General features: G+C 47.7%; 1 protein-coding gene across 1 annotated transcript in view; it reads right to left on the bottom strand.

The window, feature by feature from the left end:
• PIGU (phosphatidylinositol glycan anchor biosynthesis class U) overlaps positions 1-24,808 on the bottom strand; it is a 700,531-nt gene that overhangs the window by 211,902 nt on the left and 463,821 nt on the right. Inside the window, exon 10 of the mRNA XM_069652261.1 lies at positions 8,938-9,062. Coding sequence (XP_069508362.1) covers positions 8,938-9,062 — 125 coding nt within the window. The remainder of the gene's footprint in view (positions 1-8,937; positions 9,063-24,808) is intronic.

Genomic DNA, 24,808 nt, shown 5'->3' with positions numbered 1-24,808 from the left:
AGATGAGCCGACCCTCCCACTTTCTAAACACATAAAAGGAGACTGTGCAGGACAGGTAGGGACTTTCAATTCCCATTTTCTTGCGGAGCACGCTGACAGACGACTTCACATCCAGAGATCCAGACTTCAAATCCATCAATCTCCAGAGACCGGTGCCTGACAGACCCAGAGAGCAGAGAGACCAGAGATCGCTGTGAGCAGAACCAGGCAGAGACCCTCCGTGGCGAGGGAACCGCAGTCCAAACCTGTTGACCAGATCCGTAACGAGGCCCAGTCCTTCCAAAATTAGGAGCGAGTATCCTTAGGACTGTGAAAAAACCCAATCTCTTGGTTTAAAATATTCTGATTCAAACTATTTTAACCTATTAGAACTGCATCATCAGAAATCGTGTCCATCCTGTTGATTCAAAACCTTCCAAAGCGCATCTGTCATTCTGAAACTGCAATTTCAATTCTGAAAATCTACCTCCACTAAATCGTCCATATCTCCTGAACCCTTGGTGCTAACTGTCATTTTAAAGCTAAGATTCTGGGCTTTCCAACGAACCCAGAACCGACTTTCTATTCATTATACTTTTTCTGTAATCTTGCTTGACTCACTTTGGCTCAAATGTCTTCACGTGTTAAAATAGCAGCTCCTTGCTTTCCTTTCCTGAAATTCGTTTGCAACCTGACAACATTCATAGAGCATTGCTAAAGTGATCCTGAACTAATTTAAAGTAGCTATCACTCACCCTGAACCTCCTATAGGGAATTAAAAGCAATTTGAGTATATTTTTCACTTCATTGCCACCACCTTTAAAAGGATTTTGCCTGTGTTTAAAATCATATCTGTTTTCCTCTAAGCTCGCTGGGGAGAACTGGAACTGTATTGCATTTGTGTGTATTCCTGAGATTGTGCGTGTTACTTTCATCTCCTTACATTGCATAGGGGGGGAGTGAATTGTTGAAGAAAAAGTGATCACATTATCTTTTGCTGAAATCATATCAAGTTTATTTCTGTACTGCCTCTTATTAATCTTTGCATCTCCTTGAAACCATAAATCATTCTCTGATACCTTATTCCCCTGTTGCTAGTCATAAGTCACCAGAACTGTGCTATTGTAGGATTACCTATTGCTGATTACTGCTCATATTCACAAGTGTGATATCAGTTATTAATTTATTATAAAAGTGCGATATATATATTGTTTAATTCTCAAATAAACCTTTTAAATTTGCAAAACAAACTTACTTCTTGGCTCAGTGGGGTCAGGGGGATTCTAAGAGAGGGGTGTTATAGAAGGGTTGTCATCCAGAGTACACAAACTGGACATAAAAATATATAAATAAGGGCTTCCCCCTTGAGCAATCCCAGACAAGGCACTGACTTAGTGGGACTGCTTGATTGGAGTCTTTAACAATGTGGCACACTTGAATACAACAGAAAACATTACCTTTATAGTGTTTCCAGTGCTCTTACTCTTTGCTCTCCCTTCTTCACAACTGTAATGGTAAGCCTGAAAAGCAGGCTGGATAGTAAAAAGCTTCTCCAAAAGAAGGATGTTGTCACTTCAAGAGCTTTGGAAAGGGACTGGTACACGTGATAAACAAGGTGATAATCCCTTCACATGTCAGTTCCCACACTCCACATGAGCACCACCAATCATCACCTCCCAGTACCCCCTGTTTTTATTTAGTGGAGGGTACTTCAGAGCATATGCTTAGAGGGGATGGCAGGGAGGGCCCTGTGAAGGTGGAAGAGCAAGCTCCAAGTGTAAAATTATTTTTGCACCGGTGGGAACTTACTAGAGGTTTGCCTGTCCATTGTGATGGCCTTGTTACCATCAGAAACCCACAAGACGGAGACAGCCAGGAGGCAAGGCAGGAGCAGAGCAGTAGACAAACACCAGCTCCTGAAAAAACAGCCTTAAGGATATCCAAGATGGCGGTAAGCCTTTTAAAGACTTAATTCCCTGAAGAAGAGTGCGCATTAGTCAGAGAGAGAAGAGCCCCCTGAACACCAGGAGAGGGATCTGCTCCAGTGAGGGGGAGAAGAGACATCTGAACCCCAGGAGAGGGGAGTGCACCCGTTTATTAGAGAAGAGCTCCCCTAAGCCGCAAAAGAGTGGGCTGCTCCTCCAGTGTGGAGAAGAGCTCTTCTCCAGTGAGGGGGAGAAGAGGGGGACGTGGAGGTGGGTTGAGTTCTGACCCCCAGAAAAGGGGCATGCCCCAGTGAGGAAGAGGTGAGTCTTTGGGACCCCAGAAGAGCGGTGAACTCCGGTGAAGGGGGGGGATAGCCCCTTAAGACCGAAGGAAATAGGAAATGCTGTTTACACAAGGGAAGGGAGAGGTGGGAAGCCATAAGAGAGAGACTGACCCCAGAAGAGGGATGCGTAATAGAAGAGGAGAGCCCCTAGAATACAGAAGAGGGGCGTGTTACAGTGAAGAGTGTGTGTGAGCAGGGCTCTATATCCCTTGGTGTGGATTAGAGAGTGGGGCACTATATCCTTGGGAGAGTGAGCACAGTGTTATATTCCTGGGTGTGGATTAATGAGCAGGGAACTATGTCAATGTGTGTGATGGGTGACCAGGGCATTGTATCCTTCAGTAAAAGAACAGGGTGGGGGGCCCTTGGCCCTGAAAGAGCGGTCTCAGCAACAGAAAGGAGGAGAGCCCTTCTGAAGGGGAGGACTTCTGGGACACTTGGCAAAGGGAGGAATCCCTAAATTCAGAGGGAAGTGGAGGGGCATTGTGGTACCACAGAAGAAGTGATGAAGGCTGGATGCTTAAGCAACTCAAACAGGAGACTTCACTGTCTGGAACTTTCTTAACGCCTTTTTGTTTGCTGTCCTTAGTTCATAATCCTCAGCTCAAGGATACACAAGAATCATTTTTACAGACATCTTGAACCAATTCCCATGCAATAGTCTTATCCTTTACTTTTGTTTAATTAAAACCGTTTAAATGTATTCGGATGTCAGTAGTTGTGCATACTCTCGGCCACGTGAAAGATATCTGCAATGGGAACAGGTCTCTCGAAGACCACCAATGCTGCCTTATCACTGGGGGGAATAAGTTTGAAGCCTGCAAGGAATTGGAAGGTTGGCTAACTCTCAAGCACTGGCAATACAGTAGATTATCCATTTTGCAATGGTAGGTTTTGCTGCTTTGGTTCTTGGAGAAAAAACACGATATGATATGAAAGATAGTCAGATTTTCTGAAAAGCTTGGTTCTAGCCAAATATAATTTAAAAGGGTTCTCAATACATTTAAGTCTCCACTGCCGAAGAAGAATGAGGTCTGGGATGAAAGACGAAGTACACTCTCCTAGCTTAAGTGAAACTTATAAGGGACCCTAGGAATGAAAGAAGAAACAGTCCATAGAACAACTTTATCCCTATGGAAGACAGAGGGCCTCATAACGAGTCCGGCGGTAACCGTGCCATAAATTCCGGCAGGTTACCGCCGGACTTGTATTACCATTACTCCTCCGTGATTCCCAGAATTACCGGGGCATTAGGACCCCAGTTACCCGGGAATTCCGGAGGTGGAATTTGGTAAATCCACATTCCACATTTGGTAAATCCACATTCCCATTGAGTCCTATAGGACTCAATGGGAATGGGGAAGTGGAAACACCGGCATCATCTTGTGATGGTACCGGTGTTTCCACGTCCGCCTGCAGGCGGGTGGTGTTAAACCCGCCAGGTCAAACCTGACGGTAATGACACCTCCTGCCTGCAGGACTCGAGATCACCCAGTAGGGAAACAACGGTGGCGGCGGGTTTACCGCCACCGTTATTTCCATACCGGGTGACTCGTAATGAGGCCCAATATCTACTGATGCGGCTTCAAGCTCCCCAATTCTTCTAACCCACGTTATAGCAACTAAAAAAGTTTCCAAGTTAGAAAGTCCAAGTTCCAAGAGGCCATGATCAAAAGGCTTATTATGCCACAATCCCACTAGAGACTCAGCTCTGAAGGAGGGAATAAATGAAAGAGCCCATCAAAGTGCTTGGTTCTTTAAGGCAAATGTCTCCTTTGAAGTGTTAAGAAAAGCAGCAGCAGCCAAAACATGGTATTTGCAAGATTGAATCTGAATGTATGTTCTGGACCCGATAAAACATAAAACAAGGAATCGTGTCTAAGAACCCTTTATCAAAATCAGAGTTCTTTGTGTGGGCCACATGACAAAATCTGAGCCATTTGCTTTTAGATTGCCTTCTCGTAGAATCTTACCTCATAGGAAACATGATGGAAATATTTTAGTCAGAGATTCCCAAGTGAGAAAACATTAACTTTTCAGAAACCAGATGTACAAGTACAGTAATCCGAAAGGCACTCCATGGGCGTCTGAAATTAACTTAAACCACTGTAGCATGATCCTGATGCCATTGCTAGGTCTCTCCTCCAGTGATGAGTGTCCTGAACTTTGGTGCCATGGCAGAGTGAGGAGCATCCCTGAGGTCTCCTTAGCAGCCACTTTCTGCACCACACATACAGAGAACTAGCAGTATTGTGGAAATGTTAAACTCTGCAATAAGCTTGCCTATCTTGAAAGCTTTTCAAGAGCGTTCAGACTGGTAGGGATGGCGGCCTTGGATCGCACAGAAGTCACTGGTCCAAGACCTGGGTAGGCCCTCTGTGCACATGGCATCAGCATAAGCTCCTAAAATATCCCCAGGTGCCAGAACGAATATGGAAACATTTTCAGCAAATCGCCGTATGTGCACCAGTGCGATTTAGGAACAGAGTGGCACAGGCATCAGCCAGGATGCGATGTCAATGCCCCATAAAGGCATCACCCGAGTCCCCCATAGGGAGTTCTGCCTTAATTCCCTCACAGAAGCAAGAGAATAGAGAGCAATTTGTACGAACTACAACCAAATGTTAACCAACTCATCCTATGGTTGTGAGGAGGTGATTGCGTAATCTGTGGGATGAGAGAGTGTCTGTCGTCATAACAAATATTATCAAAGGTGAACCAGTTGTTGCTCTAATGGATACTTGCTACCGATTTCTCTTACAGAAATACTTAATAGATGTACCTCATCGCAAGGTCAAGGGTCTCACAGCAAGTTTAAGGGTCTCAGAAAAACCCACAACTCCAGAAACCTAGTAACTGTTCCGTCAGATTGTAATCCACCCCTGGCGCCACACAGAGTCAATAGTGCTTTTCAAATGTGTGGAGTGAGGAAAACATGGCTGCCTGGCAAAAGCTCAATATAAGAAACGCTTAGATCAATTTCAAAGATACAATCCTAACTGTGGTAGAATGAGCCCTTATTACTCCCGAAGGCTCCATTTTTTTTTTATCAGCCATAGAACAACTTACGACAAAGAACTATCAAACTGCTAATGGTCTATTTCGCCACTGTTCAACTTTTGTGCACCTGAAAAAGCAACATAAAATTGCCTACGTACTCTGAAATTATTCATATAGTGCATGCAGAAACTGAACGCTCATTTATGGTCTAAGCTGCAAAACCTATTCTGTATTTCGCAAGGGTAAGCTATAAGAGCAACACTGGCAATTTTACCTTCAGGCAAAAGTGAAACACTTACTCTTGAGAGAAATGACAGCCTCACACTCAACAATCGACACTTTATAAACCAGCTTAGCAGGATTGAGATCCATTGAAAAAAATTCTGAATACAGAGGTTCAAAAAGGCATCCCCCACCGAAGAAAAGCTCAAATTAAAATCACATTGATGATGAAAAAGGTCTTTGAAATACTAAATAACCAGGCCTTTGGAATACGGCCCAAAGCTAAAAATGAAATAAAAATGCCAGATCCATGAATCAAATTAAGGTGGAAATGTCCACTAGCTGAACCAAGGTTCCTGTGTTAATGAAATCCTTAGCCAGCAAAACTGGAAACTGCAAAACTCTCTGACTAGAACGTGAATCGGGAAAACCAGGTCACAAATGTATTTATCCATTGATAGAAATCACAGGAAAGCAATCCATTGTTGGCACAAAAACACTTTCAAAATTTAAAATTGATAACAGAGCGGAAGACATGGGTCCTTGACAATTGGGTGAGATATTGTGACTTCCAATACAAAATGTTGCAGGAGAAGGTAGAAACAAACTTAGGACGAGGATAGGACAGAATAACAAAGGAACACGATGTTGAAGAAATTAAGGTTGGAGGGGTGACTGTATTAATGAAGCAAACACATGCAGCGCAAGTAGAAGGCCTCATGAATGCCACCAGTACTTCCATTCACTATTCTAACCACGACTACTCAGCCAGAGCTAACCTCACTCTCAAGCTAGAAGCACAGAGTTACTTCTGCTGAGTCAATAGATGAAGGGTAGACGGATAGGTGGAGCAGATCCATTTACTATGTCCTCTGAGCGCCATTTGGGACTATCAAGGTCATCTTGCCTGGCTGCAGTATTTGAATGGAAAGCATGTCCTGCCATTATACCTTTGAATTCAACTGTGCACAGTTCTGGCTTGTCGCAGTACCAAAAACCGCAACCAAACAATACTCTAGGAATTCTAAACACATCTTCCACCGAGGATTCGAGGAAGATTGCCAATTTAGGAGGTCCACCTGAACAGTGTTTTGACAAAATCAATCCACTCTTATTGTTCACATACCCCATGTCGGTTGTGTTGTCCATGAGAATAGGTGTGGTCGAAAAGCTACCAACTGTAAATAAATGGTACTAAACCCTGAAAAAATGATGTGTGTCTCTAGAGTTTGGCAGCTGAGCAGTACCAATCACTGAAAGGTGGCCCACACAAGCCCTCATGTGTCAAGAAGGTGTCTGTCACCACAACCGTCTGAGGCAATTCATAACAGAATTCAGAAATTCGTCCTCCGGCGATCATCACAGGAGTTCTTATTGAAAGCCACATCATCACTTGTTGAGTGAGGGAATCCAATGCTGATTCATTTTTAGAGTGAGGGAATCCAATCATGATCCATTTTTATTAAAGAAAGTGAGCGCATCTGCATTCTGGCATGGTGCATGAAGAGAATTGAGGAATTGTAGAACATGGACCGCCCGCAGAACAGTTTCTGGAGAGAAAAGCACCTGCATGGAAAACACCTTATGCATAAACGCCTCCAGGGGAGAACCAGCTACAGCTTTGCACCCAGAACTACATGGATGAATAGAAGGAATTGTTTCGGTTGAAAGGACCACCTGTGAAGATTGAGAGAAACCCCCCAAATCGTGCACTTTTAGGTTGATCTGCGTTCACTGGTTTTGGGTCACTGGCCTTCATAAACCAGTGGTGTGCTCCCCCTACCTACGCAGGTGAGCTGAGGATTATACACCATTGTATTTAAACCAAAGCCCTGACAAGCAAGAGAAGAACGACTAATTGAAAAAGCACTCCTTCCTCCACAAACCGCAGGAACCTCTGTGGGAGTGTAGGAAGTAGCACAAACCGCTGACATTCTTGTGAACAAGAAAGTATTGTGAATATAAACCTTATTCTATCTCTTTCCAAGGCGGACTCTCTAGGACACTTACAGAAAGCATTGAAAGCACAGGAGGTATGGGAGATGGTCTGAAAAACAGAATGTATGACCCAAAATTAACAATTTAAAGAACCAGTCTGTCTGAAGTAATCACCCTGTCTTTTTCCAAAAGCCTTAAAATGCTTTCCCTAAGTCATGCGCTTCTGTAAGACATCTCCAGTAAATCCGCGCTGGTTGCGAGGTCGATAAATGAGCACCACACACCGTGGGTAATAATAAGCAGCGCTCAGATACCTGAGGGTTTGTAGCGCTATATAAATGCCAAATTATTATTATTATTAAATTATTATTATATTATTATTATTATTATATCTGGATTTTAGCTATGAAGCCTTAGGGGCCCTATGCGCAGCCTTACAGAGGGTGTCCTTTACAGGCCAACCTTCTAGAGGAGATCATTCTATGCCGTCGAGCATCCAGATTCTTCATCTCATCATTTGGCCTGCCTTTTGCTGAAAAGGCCGGCGCCAACAGACTTCCGGGGAGTTTGATGACAACTTAGAAACCCTGGACAGATGGGACTGGCCTATGCATCTTGGCTACCTACCTGCTAACCACAGGAGCAGCAGAATGCTTCTCCCACTTGGCTAGAATATGGTCTATCAAAGCCCAATTAAAACGGAAGTAGAAGCTCAGCGCTCTTTGGTGTAGCTCTAGAATCTCACTTAGCCTTTACTTTCTGACCTCGGCACTATGTAGTCGAATGTCGTAGGACTTAGACAAAAGGAAAGGGCAGAAATATCACAGTTGTGGTATCTAGATAACTAGCATTCTTCAGGCTCTTAAACTCCCATGCATAAGGTTGAAATAGATGTGTGAAAACAAAGGGTTCTTAGAATCTATATAGCCTGGATGACTCCTTATCTGAGATGTACTGTTGAGGTCATCCAAGTGTCAGGGTGTGTGGCAAAAAGAATATATGTCAGGAGGCGGGGGTGGCATCTTTATGGAGCTATGGTATCACTTCTTGGGTGATGACTGTTCGGCTCTGCTCCAGAGTGATTCTAGGGATACCTGGGGAATTGCTGAAAAACTTTCAGATGCAGTATGGGAATATTTCTAGATTAGGATTCCGATAGAAAAATGATCCATTAGAACAACGCTGTGGACATTTTGAGCTAAATCTTAAGTGGTACTAAATTTGCCCTAACAGAAACACATTATTAAAAAAATCAATGGAATAATTACACAGCATGTGCATCAGCAATAAGGAATGAGCGCATACAAGAACACGTATACCATCATTCTCATTTCTAAGTCAATATGCACTAAGGCAAGCTCCTTAGACCCCAAGTCCATGGAATTCCATGGACTCTTGTGAGATTTAATCTTGTTCCATGGAGAATTTGTCTAAATATGCAGGTTTGTACAATGATGAAAAATAGCTTACTCAATTCTTTCGGAACAATGGACAGGATAACAGTAATAAAACAGTAGGGCAAAACTTACATCTGTAAAGGTGACTCCACACTGGAAGGAACGCCATGTAAAGGGCAACATCCCCCACAGTTGGGTAGGACTTAAAAATGGAGATGATGGCAATCTGAAGAAACATCAGGAACATGGGGTGCTCTCTACAAAGAAAGAACAATAATCATATAAAGCAAGCCAGTGGACCAACAAGGGCACTAATAAATAGAGCTTTGTGCGGCAGATGAAATGATACTTAAATATCTGAAACAATATGTTTCAGAAGGCCCCCTTTCCGCCCCCAAGTACCTTGGGAACTACCTTAACATACGTGGAATAGCGCCAAACGTTCCATTTTTATTTTTTTAGAATGATGTTCCATCAATCATATGCCCCTTTCTCCACCCCATTAACCGTAACAAAACATTGTACAACCAAACAACTAGCACTTTTTCTTCAAATATATCAGATGGCTAACCTTTTTGGTGGAATATAGCATAAGAGGCAGGTAGTACGTAGATTACATACTGCAAGACTGAAAATTACGTTACGTTAGCACCTACACATTAAATCATTTTATTCTATTTGGACCAGCAATTATAGACTGTCTCCAATAGAATACAATGCTCATTGAAACAAAGGGTTGGGGGCGGGGGACTAAAGTGCTTCAAGTCAGCATGCTCTGTGTTAATGCTCTGCTTAACACGGTGTCAGCCATGATGGAAGGGTCCACACAGTACAGCTACATAAGCAAGCAATGTTCATTACCTTATTTTGTAACCTTAAGGCATTTCTACGGGAGTAGTTATATTTATGCTGAAAAGAGTGGGTCCTGGTTTTAGCATTAGAAAGGTAATGCTTGAATTCGTCATGCAAAAAAAGTTCTTTTGTAGACCTACCTAAGCAGATTCTCCAGGTGGCAGTGCTTCCCTTTCCTATTATCTACATAAGCTACACACGTGTTATACATATACCAGTAAGTCTTCATTGTTTCAAAAGAAGAATGCAAAGTTCTCCTTACATCAAACTAAAATAACTTTTTTCCCAGGTTAGAGGCAGGTAGACTAATAAAGAGTTACGGTGTTTTTGCTTCTCCCTGTATTCAAGAAATTTGAGGAAAGGACAGAGTTAAGCAACATAGTTTCACACAAGCTTTCCTTTGCATACCTAGTGAGTGTTGTGGCTGAGCAGTCAAGGTCTACTCTTTGGAAGGCAATGGGATGGTTGAGATACAGTAGAACATTCATACAACATCCAGTACGATTGTCCATATCATGACGTTATGTAATGTAAAGTGCTCTTGCCATTCTGGTGACTTCCCTGAATGTGGCCCTGTAAAAACAGAGGCGTGGGAAGGAATGTTAATGAGATGGAGGGAGAGGGAGATGTGAAACAAAGGGGCATTGGGTGCCAGTCGAAAACACCCAATTCCTGATTGACACTCTGGGTCTAGTGTTTTGCTGGGACACTTTGGAATATTTTTATCGAGAAGGGAGATCCCAAGATCTGATTAATTACAGTGCCGTCTGGGTTAGCCACTGAGGTTAGACGGATGGGGGACAAGGTTTGAGCAAGGGAGTTTTGTTACTGCTTAAGTGATGAACTTTAGCATATTTTAATTAACATTGATGCAGTAAGTGATAGACCTGTGGTACCCGTGTGAGGGGGGAAATTTGAGTATGTAATGGTAGGAGATTTGAGGAAAGTAGGTTAGTTGAGGAAAAGGAGGAGATATTGATATTTTATTTCTATTGCGCTCGTACACAAGTGTTTCAGAGCGCGACAAGGCAAGGGAGGGGAGGGGAAGGGAACCGGGCAGAACAAAACAATGATTTTACTAGGCCCAGTGACATTTGCAACGCGCAAGTGCATGGGAGAGAGGGAGGGGAAAAGTGCATGGAGGAGGGGAGTGCAAACTGCAGAGAAAATGAGAAACAGATGACAATGCATTACTTACCGTAAAAGCATTTCTGATGGTTGTATCTGTGATGCTGGAAATGCATCAGAGGGACAGGGCCTCTGAATCCTTGTCCTTTACTGTTTTTTATCGTGTTCTGTCGTGTTTTCTGCCCAGGAGTCCATGTGGGACTCCTGGCAGTGCAGCTCTCTCTTTTGGTTTGGTGAACAGACCCATTGGATACCCTTATGGCACCCATGGGTAGGGGTACAACCCTGTGCCCATAGTGTATGTTTTTGGGCACCTGTGGGTGGCCCACAGAGCAGGGTATGGGCTGGTGGCAGCTCCATGCTGAATTTGACAGGTGCTCTGGGTGTCCTCCATTTTGGGATACCCAGGCCCTGCCATTGGGATCAGTTGATTCCTCATAGGAAACAAGATGGCTCCTGTGGCCTCTTGCTTTCTATTGCCTGTTACCTTGTTTTCCCAAAGTCCTGGGAAGCCCTGACTCTATCCCTTCCCCCTGACTGGCTGTTGGGTGGAAGTTCCATATATGGTGTTGTTGTGAAGGCCCAGCTAGACTGACTGGAGCCTTCCCAGTGACTGTATGTTGTGGGTACCTCCTGTGGGTGGGACCTGGGTGAATGGAGTGTGTGACCAATATACACTCCTTGTTGTGGTTGTCTGGTTTCTGGCATGAGAGACAAAGACTGAGACAGCCCTGCCCTAAACTGGCCTGAATGCAGTGTGTAGTGTTGAATGGCTAGGTACTTGTCCCAATCCACATTCCTTGTTGTGAGTGTCTGAAAGGGAGGAGTGTGGCCTGAATGCACTGTGTGCCTGATTGGCTGACTGACTGCATGAATGCCCTTCTGTATGATTGGCTGCTGAGTGTGTGCCAGCAGTGTGGATGAGAGACAGAATAGTATATCTGGGGACCTCTCACCACTGGTAATGGTTCAGAAGCGTTCAGGAGCTGAGTCTCCACTCTAAGAGTAACGAACTGCTGATCCTCGACGTCCAGCTGGAAGAAGAAGACTTGCTGCTGCATTTGCTTCGACCGATCCGAGGGCTGCCGAAATCGTCGAAGACTGACCCGAGAGAGGACCTGGTAAGGCGCCCTCTTCCCGTGCTCCGAGGGACCATCGAGCACCGCTCCATCTTCGCCGAAGCGCCCTGGAAGTCAGACCCTCGAAAGGTTGCCGACCCGAGACGGGACCGCCGAGGAGATCGAAGTGAAGCACCCGGACATCGCGGCTGTCGAAGTCCATTGCCGTCGACCAGGGTTTGCAGGTTTGTGTAACCGCTGGAGGCCCGTCGAAGTTGTGATGCCCAGCCGTGGGGACCACTTGACGCCGTGCAGCCGACGACCGGAGCCGTCCGCTCCTTGCCTAAGAACATTTGAATCGAAGGACTCCCTCGTCCGCACCGTCGACCGCTTTATCCTGCCCGAGAAAGTCGAGGACGACCAACGCGCCGAGGAGAACCCTGCCGGTGGGTTTCCCGCCACCCGAAGACCACAAAGACTCGAATGACTCGACGCCCTTGCTGGGCCCCCGTCTCCACAATCTTTGCGGTCCAGAACAATTGTCATTGAGGTGCCCCGCACGCCTCTGCCTTGCAGGACGCCAACGCTCCGTCGTCGACGAGCACCGCTTGGATCGAAGCTGCCGCCTCATCGAAGCCGTTCTACCCTGTTTGTTGTCGGACGTTCGACGCCCTGTGTCTCCCGCTTGAAAGGGAAGGCATTCAAGAAGGGCCGTCGATTCCCCGACGCCGAGTTCCTCGACGGACGTTCGACGCCCCGTGTCTCCCGCTTGAAAGGGAAGGCATTCAAGAAGGGCCGTCGATTCCCCGCCGCCGAACGCCGAGTTCCTCGACGCTTCTCGACGCCTCTCGACGATCCGTGACTTCCGCTTGAAAGGGGGTCGCTCAAGAAGGATCTGTCGACGCCTCTTCGAAGAACTCGACTCCACCAGGTACATTGGGGGGGTAAAAACATTATAGGAGGGAATAAGACTTGCAGAACAATATATGGACTGGGCTTGTGCTATATCTTTATTTTACAGGTTGCCCAGGTGGGGGGATCTCCACACAGAACTGTGTCTAGTGGTAGGGGCCAGTATTCTGCCTATTGCTCAACCATCTTATTTTCTCTCCTCTCTCTATTGCTGGTTTCACTCTATTGATCTGTGTGACATTGTTACAGTATTGTTGATGCACTTTAATGAGATCTAATACAAAGTGTGGCACCACTTTAGAATTGTATATATTTGCCATTGTTGATTTTCCTAAGTACAAAGTGAGTTATTATGATAAGTGTACATAACCTTGAATATTGATTATATAAAGACTGTGTTCTAACCAATACAGTGTGTGGACATTCCTTTGTGGGGGCTTGGGGACTACACTGTACTTAAGAACCAGCCTGCATCACCTCCTGAGAAGCTAGGCCTTGATTGCTCGACCATAGCTACCGAATAGAGAATCTAGGCTGGGGTCCTCTGTGCCTCCCCTCTACCATATAGAGAGCAGAAGTACAGACCACCCCCTACCAGTCTTTACACTGGTGGCAGCGGTGGGATGCTTATGGTTTTAAGAATCAATGTATAACCGTGCCACTTACAAAAGATATCTGCACTTTATTAAATTAAGGTTTAGTTGTGTACAAGATAACTGCATTACAAACAATGTAGTCTATTGCAAATGGCAAATTGACTCGGATGAGCTTGGAGGCTCTCCAGAGTGCTTGTGAAGCCAGGGAGTTAGACTTTGTGGATAAGTCTAGGGCTGAGCTGATAGCTGCCCTGGTGGACTACCAGACTGATGGTGAAACTCTTGATGAGGGGGGGAATGCAACCAATGAGGACTTTGCCCCTGGGGTTTCTGCTGAATCTGTTTCTGGGAATGCCGCCATTCCTGCTGCCTCTGTTCCAAACCCCAGCAATTCCTTGGAGCTTGAGTTATTAAGGATGAAATTGGCCTTTGAATACCGCAAGTTGGAAATAGATGCTGAACTTAAGAAAGAGGAGTTGGCACAACAAGTGGAGCTCAAGAATAGGGATCTTGAACTCAGAAATAAGGACCTTGAACTCAAGAGCCAGGACACGGAATGTCAGAGAATCCAGCTAGAGAAAGCTAGAGTGGAGACTTCAGCTAAAACCAGTGAGAGTGTCAGGTCCCCAGCCACCAAGTTTATGAAAGATTTGGTTGGTGTATTTGTGGAGGGTTCAGATATCCTCCAATGGATTGAAGCGTTTGAAATGGCTTGTGCGATTCATGATGTTGATAAAAGAGATTGGGCTAAGTGTTTGTTAAGCAGAGTGCCTCAAACTGGATATGACTGTATTCTGAAGCTGAGTGTGGAAGAAAGGGGTCAGTATGAGTGTATGAAGTCTGCTTTGATTGCCAAGTTTGGCAAGACACCTACCCAATACCTTAAAAGGTTCAGGGATTTTAAGAAAAGAGAGAATGTGTCTTGGGTTGACTGGGTGAGTGCTGCGCACATGAACATGATGGGGTGGATTGATGGATACAAGGTTAAGATTTTTGTTGAATTGTCCCACCTCTTGTTTTTTGAGCATTTTTCTGAAGCCTGTTCACCAGAGTTGCGTCAGTATGTGGCTGACCAGAACATTTTGGACCCCTTTAAGCTGGCATAGTTGGCTGACAAGTGGGTCTCCCACCGGGTGTCCCCTAAGGACTCCAGTGGGAAGGACAAGGACAAAGAAAAGGGGGCCTCTCAGAAAGCTGAGGAGTCCCACAAGCAGTCACAGTCGGGTAAACCTAAACCTTCCTCTCCCAAGACCCAAAAATCTAGTGGGGATAAGTCATCTGTGGGTGGCAATAAGAGTAGTGGTCCACCTGCTGCAAAGCAGGCTCCCAGTGGTTCCAGTACCGTACCCCGCACTCCTGGCACTTGTTGGGACTGTGGGGCTTTGGATCACAGAAGGGGTGACTCCAAGTGTAAAGGTAAGGCACTTGGAGTACAGGCTGTCAGCCTGACCTACCCTTACCCGTGTCTGAGGTGGAGGCCACTGTCCTCCCCTCCTCTACCGGGATCACATTTGGTGCTCCGGTAGAGATTTCCTTAGTGTCCCTTGGGGCCTGGGACCAGTAGGCAGAAGTACTGGCGACTATCCCACAGAACACCCGTAGGTTTTTGAGAAGTGTCCTCTTGAATGGCCAGCCTTCTACTGGTTTGAGAGACACTGGGGCAAGCATGACAGTGGTGGACAGGACCCTGCTCAAGCCAGAGGACTATGTAGGTGCTCCTCTGAGAACCACCAGGTTAGGTGGTGGGCCTCCCAAATTATCGCCTGTAGCCTTAGTCACACTCATGATTGGAGACAAGACAGCAAAGCTTCCTGTCCTGGTTCAGGACAATGTCCCTGCTAACATTCTGTTAGGAAATGATCTAGTAGAGTTGGGGTTGATCTCGGATGGTCTTCCCATGACTGCTGCTGCAGTCACTAGGTCACAGGTGACACCGGGTCTGGCTGTGAGTCAGGTACCCGAGCCAAAGGCGAGGCCTAAGGCAAGAAGAAGGAAGACCAAGAAGGCCACCTCTGTGGATGGAACACCTTCTCTTCCTGCTGTTCCGACAGCACCCATTGGGATCCATGCTCCGGACGGGCTGGGTCCAGTGGAAAACCCAAACTCAACTCCTGTGGGAGAAGAGACAGAAGACTCTCCTGTGGGAGAGGTTCTCAACCCGGAGGATCATCCCGACCTTCAATGCTTGTTAGCTGAAGGGGGACCCTCCCGGGCAGACTTCTGTAAGGGACAGAGAGAGTGCCACTCTCTCGAGGGACTGAGGAAACAGGCCCTGTCCCAGGCACAAGGAGAAGTGCCTAGGACATTCCGGATTTATTGGGAGGGTGAGCTCCTTGTTAGTGAGCCCACTAAGCCTGAACCTGGTGCCCTCAAGAGGTTGGTGGTACCCCAGGTTTACAGGCCCTTCCTACTGCAGTTGGCGCATGAGGTGCCCTTGGCTGGTCATCTTGGGACCAAGAAGACTAAGCAGAGGCTATCTGCCCATTTCTACTGGCCACGGATGGGAGTAGAGGTGGAGTCCCACTGCAGGACCTGCCCAACTTGTCAGTTGTCTGGCAAGACTGGAGGCAGTGTCATTGCCCCACTGCAGCCATTGCCAGTGGTTGGCACACCATTTGAGAGGGTGGGCATCGACATCGTCGGTCCCCTTGACCCTCCCACTTTAGGTGGACATCGGTTCATCCTGGTCTTGGTAGATCATGCCACCAGGTACCCTGAGGCAATACCCCTTCGGACTGTTACTGCCAAGGTGGTTGCCAGGGCTCTCCTGGGCATTTTCACCCGTGTTGGATTCCCCAAGGAGGTTGTCTCTGACAGAGGATCCAACTTCATGTCTAGTTACATGAAAACCATGTGGAAAGAGTGCGGGGTAACCTACAAGTTCTCCACCTCTTACCACCCCCAGACCAATGGTCTGGTTGAGAGATTTAATAAAACTCTCAAGGGCATGCTAGGGGCTTTGGAAGAACCCCTAAGGAGGAAATGGGATCTCCTCCTGCCATGCCTGCTGTTTGCTTACAGAGAGGTACCTCAAGAGGGTGTTGGTTTCAGCCCCTTTGAGTTACTCTTTGGACATCCCGTGAGGGGGCCCCTCGCCTTGATCAGAGAAGACTTGGAAGCCACCCCTCCAGGTCCCGCCAAGCAAGTGGGGGCCTATGTGTTAGGCCTCAGATGGAGGATGACACAGATGATGGGTCAGGCAACCGCAAATCTCAAGGCCAGCCAGGAATTGAATAAGTACTGGCATGACCTTAAAGCCTCGCAAGTGGATTGGACTCCGGGACAGGAAATCCTTGTGATGGAGCCTACCAGGCCTAGAGCTTTGGCAGACAAGTGGACTGGACCCTTCAGGATCATCTCCAAGATGGGCGAAGTCAATTATCTGGTTGACATGGGAGCCTCTGGGGTAGCCCCTCAGGTATTCCATGTCAACAGGCTCAAGCCTTTCCACCGGCGAGCAGAAGTCTCATGTCTCTTGCTAGCTTCAGGGCAAGAACAGGATGAGAGTGAGCCCCTTCCTGATTTGCTGCATAGAAACCCTCAGGATGGCTCAGTGGAGGGAGTACATCTCTCTCCGGATTTGACAACAGAGCAACAGAGGGCCTGCAGGGCTTTGCTCCAACAGTATGCCTCTCTGTTTTCACTGACACCAGGCCTTACACCGTGGTGTAGGCATGAAATTGACACTGGTGACAGTGTGCCTGTCAAAAGCAGGTGCTACCGTATGTCAGATACCGTCAAGAACCACATCCAGGCTGAGATCGCCAAGATGTTGGATCTGGGTGTTATTGAACCCTCAACCAGCGCCTGGTCCAGCCAAGTGGTCCTTGTCCCCAAGGCAAGTTCCCAGGCGGGTACCAAGGATTGGAGGTTCTGTGTGGACTACCGAGGAGTCAATGCCATCACCAAAACTGACGCGCACCCATTGCCCAGGGCTGATGAGCTCGTGGACACCATAGGTGCTGCCAAATTTGTGAGCACCTTTGACCTTACCTCAGGCTATTGGCAAATAGCTCTGACGGACCATGCCAAGGAAAAGACGGCCTTCTCAACACCTGAGGGACTCTACCAGTTTAGGGTCATGACTTTTGGGTTGAAGAATGCCCCTGCCACCTTCCAGAGATTGGTCAACCATGCGCTCAGTGGGCTGGAAGCCTCTTGTGTGGCTTACTTAGACGACATTGCCGTCTACAGTTCCACCTGGGAAGAGCATTTGACACATCTGGATAAGGTGTTGCAGGCCTTGAAAAGGGCTAACCTCACTATCAAGGCCACCAAGTGCCAGATAGCTCAGGGGAAAGTTACCTATCTTGGTCATGAGGTAGGAGGGGGTCAAATCCAACCTCTCTCCAGTAAAGTACAGGATGTACAGAACTGGGAGACTCCCACTAGGTACTATCACTGGGTACTATCGCAATTTCATGGCAGACTATGGAACCATAGCTGCACCCCTGACAGCTCTAACTTCACCCAAACAGCCTAGGAAGGTTAATTGGACCGAAGACTGTCAGAGGGCCTTTGATGGCTTGAAAGAAAGTCTGTGTAGGGCACCTGTGTTGTGTGCGCCTGACTACAGCCGACCCTTTATCGTCCAGACGGATGCCTGCGACACCGGAATTGGAGCTGTCTTGTCCCAGTTAGATGACAAAGGGAGAGAACATCCTATCATATTCATAAGTAGACAACTCAAGGGTAGAGAACTTAGGGGGGCTACTGTTGAAAAGGAGTGTTTTAGCATAGTTTGGAGCCTTAGGCGTTTTAGGCCCTACCTTACGGGGTCTACCTTCAAGGTCCAAACAGATCATAAGCCCCTGAAGTGGCTTATGCAAATGAAGGGTGAGAATCCGAAATTGCTCAGGTGGTCCATTAGCCTGCAAGGGCTAGACTTCACCATAGAGCACAGACCAGGGAAGAGTCATGATAATGCAGATGGCCTTTCCAGAAGGTATGTTGACCGTCTGGATGAGGGTGTCTATCCCGTGGGAGATTAGACACCCTCCACCTCAGTCTGGGGGGGGCGACTGTGATGCTGGAAATGCATCAGAGGGACAGGGCCTCTGAATCCTTGTCCTTTACTGTTTTTTATCGTGTGTTCTGTTGTGTTTTCTGCCCAGGAGTCAATGTGGGACTCCTGGCAGTGCAGCTCTCTCTTTTGGTTTGGTGAACAGACCCATGGAATACCCTTATGGCACCCATGGGTAGGGGTACAACCCTGTGCCCCTAGTGTATGTTTTTGGGCACCTGTGGGTGCCCCGCAGAACAGGATATGGGCTGGTGGCAGCTCCATGCTGAATTTGACAGGTGCTCTGGGTGTCCTCCATTTTGGGATACCCAGGCCCTGCCATTGGGATCAGTTGATTCCTGATAGGAAACAAGATGGCCCCTGTGGCCTCTTGCTTTCTATTGCCTGTTACCTTGTTTTCCCAAAGTCCTGGGAAGCCCTGACTCTATCCCTTCCCCCTGACTGGCTGTTGGGTGGAAGTTCCATATATGGTGTTGTTGTGAAGGCCCAGCTAGACTGACTGGAGCCTTCCCAGTGACTGTATGTTGTGGGTACCTCCTGTGGGTGGGACCTGGGTGAATGGAGTGTGTGACCAATATACACTCCTTGTTGTGGTTGTCTGGTTTCTGGCATGAGAGACAAAGACTGAGACAGCCCTGCCCGAAACTGGCCTGCATGCAGTGTGTAGTGTTGAATGGCTGGGTACTTGGCCCAATCCACATTCCTTGTTGTGAGTGTCTGAAAGGGAGGAGTGTGGCCTGAATGCACTGTGTGACTGATTGGCTGACTGACTGCATGAATGCCCTTCTGTATGATTGGCTGCTGAGTGTGTGCCAGCAGTGTGGATGAGAGACAATAGTATATCTGGGGACCTCTCACCACTGGTAATGGTTCAGAAGCGTTCAGGAGCTGAGTCTCCACTCTAAGAGTAACTGGAACTGCTGATCCTCGACGGCCAGCTGGAAGAAGAAGACTTGCTGCTGCATTTGCTTCGACCGATCCAAAGGCTGCCGAAATCGTCGAAGACTGACCCGAGAGAGGACCTGGTAAGGCGCCCTCTTCCCGTGCTCCGAGGGACCATCGAGCACCGCTCCATCTTCGCCGAAGCGCCCTGGAAGTCAGACCCTCGAAAGGCTGCCGACCCGAGACGGGACCGCCGAGGAGATTGAAGTGAAGCACCCGGACATCGCCGCTGTCGAAGTCCATTGCCGTCGACCAGGGTTCGCAGGTTTGTGTAACCGCTGGAGGCCCGTCGAAGTTGTGTTGCCCAGCCGTGGGGACCACTTGACGCCGTGCCGCCGACGACCGGAGCCGTCCGCTCCTTGCCTAAGAACATTTGAATCGAAGGACTCCCTCGTCCGCACCGTCGACCGCTTTATCCTGCCGGAGAAAGTCGAGGAGGACCAACGCGCCGAGGAGAAACCTGCCGGTGGGTTTCCCGCCACCCGAAGACCACAAAGACTCGAACGACTCGACGCCCTTGCTGGGCCCCCGTCTCCACAATCTTTGCGGTCCAGAACAATTGTCATTGAGGTGCCCCGCACGCCTCTGCCTTGCAGGACGCCAACGCTCCGTCGTCGACGAGCACCGCTTGGATCGAAGCTGCCTCCTCGACGCCGTTCTACCCTGTTTGTTGTCGAACGTTCGACGCCCCGTGTCTCCCGCTTGAAAGGGAAGGCATTCAAGAAGGGCCGTCGATTCCCCGACGCCGAACGCCGAGTTCCTCGACGGACGTTCGACGCCCCGTGTCTCCCGCTTGAAAGGGAAGGCATTGAAGAAGGGCCGTCGATTCCCCGCCGCCGAACGCCGAGTTCCTCGACGCTTCTCGACGCCTCTCGACGATCCGTGACTCCTGCTTGAAAGGGGGTCGCTCAAGAAGGATCTGTCGACGCCTCTTCGAAGAACTCGACTCCACCAGGTACATTGGGGGGGGTAAAAACCTTATAGGAGGGAATAAGACTTGCAGAACAATATATGGACTGGTCTTGTGCTATATCTTTATTTTACAGGTTGCCCAGGTGGGGGGATCTCCACACAACTGTGTCTAGTGGTAGGGGCCAGTATTCTGCCTATTGCTCAACCATCTTATTTTCTCTCCTCTCTCGATTGCTGGTTTCACTCTATTGATCTGTGTGACATTGTTACAGTATTGTTGATGCACTTTAATGAGATCTAATACAAAGGGTGGTACCACTTTAGAATTGTATATATTTGCCATTGTTGATTTTCCTAAGTACAAAGTGAGTTATTATGATAAGTGTACATAACCTTGAATATTGATTATATAAAGACTGTGTTCTAACCAATACAGTGTGTGGACATTCCTCTGTGGGGGCTTGGGGACTACACTGTACTTAAGAACCAGCCTGCATCACCTCCTGAGAAGCTAGGCCTTGATTGCTCGACCATAGCTACCGAATAGAGAATCTAGGCTGGGGTCCTCTGTGCCTCCCCTCTACCATATAGAGAGCAGAAGTACAGACCACCCCCTACCAGTCTTTACAGTATTTGCTTAGATTCACATGCTGTGCATAGTCCGACATCCAGTGGTCACCGCGGAGTATTGCATTTTGTTTTTCGTAGTCAAAAAGGGGACGTTGACAAGGCGTGTCTGTAACACTATCCCTATAGTGACGTGCAGTGTACCCACAATCCCTCACGCGTCGAGGTCCCTCTGTTTGTATTTTTTCTGCCCTGAGGGAGCCTTCTATACGTGAGTGAGTACAGAAAAGAGAGAGAGAGATGTAGAAAGATGTCTATGTTCCATCCATCCGAGCGGGGAGGAAGGGTGGGCGCATGTGAATCTAAGCAGATAACCATCAGAAATGCTTTTACGGTAAGTAATGCATTGTCTTCTGATGCTTGTAAAACCGGCTTAGAATCACATGCTGTGCATAGACTAGCGAGCAGTACCCGGAGTTGGAGGTGGGTTGTGAGAAGGAACAGTAGAAAAAAGATGTCTTAGTACTGCTTGTCCCACCTGAGAATCAGACCTAGAATGAGTGTCTAGGCAATAGTGTTTTGTAAAGGTGTGTACAGAACTCCAGGTTGCCGCTTTGCAAATGGACTCGAGAGGAACGTTTGCAATGAATGCTATGGATGCCCCAGTGCCTCGAGTAGAGTGTGCTCTTGGCTTGAAGGGTAGTTCTCTCTTAGCAAGAGTGTAACAGAGAGTGATGCATTGAACAATCCATCTAGATAGTGGACTTTGAGACTGCATCTCCTTCTCTTCCTGTTGCCACCGAGACAAAGAACTGATTAGTCTTTCTCAGTGGCCTGGTCCTTTCCATATAAAACATGACAGCTCTGCGCACATCAAGTGTATGCAGGCTCCTTTCTCCCAAATTGGAACGGTTTTGAAAGAACGTTGGTAGTTCTATTGACTGGTTGACATGGAATTTCAATATGAATTTCGGTGCAAACCTTGGGTGTGTGCGTAGAACCACCTTATCTTTGTGAACTGTTATGAAGGGGTCTAGAATAGAAAGAGCCTGTAGTTCACTTACTCTCCTAATGGAGGTGATAGCTATTAGAAAAGCAGTCTTAAGAGTGAGGTCTTTAAGAGTTGCCTTGTGCATGGGTTCAAAGGGTGAGCCCATGAGCCTGGTAAGTACCACATTAAGGTCCCAGCCTGGAGCTGGGTTTGCTATCGGAGGGTGTATTCTCTTTACCCCTCCATGAAGGCTTTAATAACTGGGACTTTCCACCATGACACCTTAAGTTGAGAGGTGGTGTATGCAGAAAGTGCCGCTAGATGGACTTTAATAGAATTAAACACTAGACCTGAGTCCAGTAAATGGGTCAGGTAAAGGACAATTTGTGTGGGAGAGCAGTGGACCGGGTTGATGCTCTTACCTCTACACCAGATGACAAATCTCTTCCACTTGCTAGAATAGCAGTGACGAGTGTTGGGTTTTCTAGCTTCTCTGAGAATGTCCATGCATCTCTGAGGGAGTTGTAAATGGCCAAATTCTATGACCTCAGGAGCCAGGCAGCTAAGTTCATGTTCTGTGGGCATGGGTGTAGTGTCTTGCCCCTGTCCTGTGACAGCAAGTTGTATGGGCAGGGCAGTTTTACTGGTGGGGATAGGGACATCTCCATTAGGTGCGCAAACCATGGTTGGCGGGCCCACATTGGGGCTATCAGAATCATGGGGACTGATTCTTGGTGCATCCTGTGCACTATTTTGTTCAGCAGAAGAGTTGGGGGAAAAGCGTAAACAAATTTCCCTGACCATGGTATCCAGAGACCGTTCCCCCTTGGAGCGGTTCTGTGGGTATCTGGAGGCGTAATCTAGGCATTGTGAGTTCTCCAGAGTTGCGAAGAGGTCTATTTCTGGGAAGCCCCATTGTGTGAAGATGTCGAAGGCGATGTCTTTGTGTAATCGCCATTCGTACTCTGAGGGCAGAGGAAAGTCTCTGCTGAGTTCGTCTGCTAGCAGATTGAGTTCCCCTGGTACATGTTGTGACAATAGGAACATGTGTCTGAGAGCCCACTCCCAGATATTCTGGGACAGCTTGGACAGTCCTGGAGAGTGAGTGCCCCTTGCTTGTTGAGGTAGTACATGGCTGTGGTGCTGTCCGTGAGGACCATCACTGTCTTCCCCTGTAGGTGTGTCTGGAAGGCTTTTAAAGCCTTGAACACCGCAAGTAGTTCTAATAAGTTTATGTGTTTGGACGCTACGCTCTGAGTCCAGACTCTGTGAGCAGTCTGATGGGATAGGTGAGCCCCCCATCCTGTTAGGGAATGCGTCTGTGGTTAGAGTGGCTTCCACTGCGGGGGTGGCGAATGGTTTCCCTATTACCAGGTTTTCCTTCGACCACCACCGTAGCGAGAGAACCAAGGCCTGCAAGACCACCACTAGATCGTCCCATTGTCCGCTGGCCTGACACCACTGGCTGTTGAGCCACTCTTGCATTGGGCGCAGGCGCGCGTGAGGTACCAAATAAATACATGACGCCATCATTCCAAGCAAGCGCATTGCTTTGCGTACCGTCACCTCTCGACCGGCCACATATTGAGGGATCTGAAACAGCATATTTTGGACCCTCTCGTTGGAGGGGAAGACGAGGCCGTCCCTTGTTCGAATTAGAGCCACTAGGAATTGTTTGACTTGGCTGGGCTCTAAGCTGGACTTCTCGTTGATGGAGAAGCCCAGTTGGAACAAAAGGTCTACTGTCTTCTGGGTGTTTGAGAAGCATGTCTCGTAGGACTCCCCTGTTATGAGCCAATCGTCGAGGTAAGGGTATACCGGTATGGACAACCTGCGCAGGTGGGCCGCTGCCACTGCCAGTACCTTCGTGAATACCCTTGGTGCAGACGCTATGCCGAAGGGTAGCACTCTGAACTGGTAGTGTTTGCCCTCTATCATGAACCTGAGGTATTTTCTGTGCGCTGGCAACATTAAAATATGAAAGTATGCATCTTTCATGTCTAGTGTTATCATGTAGTCCCCCTGAGATAGCAGGGGAACTACCTCCTGTAATGTTACCATACGAAATTTCTGAGGTTTTACAAATTTGTTCGCTGGGCGCAGATCTAGTACAGGGCGCATGGTTAGGTCCTTTTTGGGTACAAGAAAGTACACTGAATAAATACCTTCCATTACCTGTGATAGGGGCACGACTTCTATTGCTCCTTTCTGTAGCAGCTGTTCTACTTCTTGCAGGAGGATGACGAGGTGGTCTGGAGACAGGCGTCTTCCCCTTGGAGGTCTGTAGGTGGGGGACCGATTGAACTCTATACAGTACCCGTGGGCTACGGTTGCTAATACCCACCGGTCTGATGTTATTCCCTCCCATGCTGATAGGAATGATGTTATCCGGCCCCCAACCGGAGACGCATGGGATGGGACCCGGACTTTCGGGTCATTTGGTGTTACTTGCCGGGGTGCCTCTGGGGCTAGAGCCCCGGTCTCTGCCCTTGCCGCGGCGTTGTCCTCTTTGGTTATATTGGTTACTGGAACCCTGATTAGAGGGCCAGTTGCCCGAGGTGTATTGCTGTTGCTGCTGTTGGCGTTGGCCACGAAAAAAGCGCTTGTTTCCAAATCCTTGCCTGTTTGGAGGCTTTGAGATTTGGTCTAAGGTTTTTATGGTGTCGAATTCCTTCTTCGCATTTTCCAGCACGTCGTCCACTGCCCTTCCAAAGAGATTAAACTCTTCTATTGGCTTATTAATGAGTGACGCCTGCGTTTCTGCCTTGAAACCAGAATTGCGAAGCCAGACATGACGCTTCAGTAGAATTCCCTGCACCAAGAGCAGCCAGCAGTTTCTGCCGCATCAAGAGTGTTTTTAATGATGCTCTGGTTGACCAGAGCTCCTTCTGTAACTGTAGCCAAAAGGCGTGTTCTTAGAGGTTCAGGGGCTTCTTCGATGTCCTGTTTGAGTTTTTCCCATTGAGCATCGGCGTAGCTTGCCAACAATGTATTATTATTGGCAATTCCAATTGAAAACGCT

Source organism: Ambystoma mexicanum, chromosome 3p (assembly GCF_040938575.1).
Source record: "Ambystoma mexicanum isolate Mex_15411 chromosome 3p, UKY_AmexF1_1, whole genome shotgun sequence".
In the NCBI taxonomy this organism is placed as follows: domain Eukaryota; kingdom Metazoa; phylum Chordata; class Amphibia; order Caudata; family Ambystomatidae; genus Ambystoma; species Ambystoma mexicanum.
Note: the sequence above shows the minus strand (reverse complement) of the source record. Positions and strands in the feature narration are given on the sequence as shown.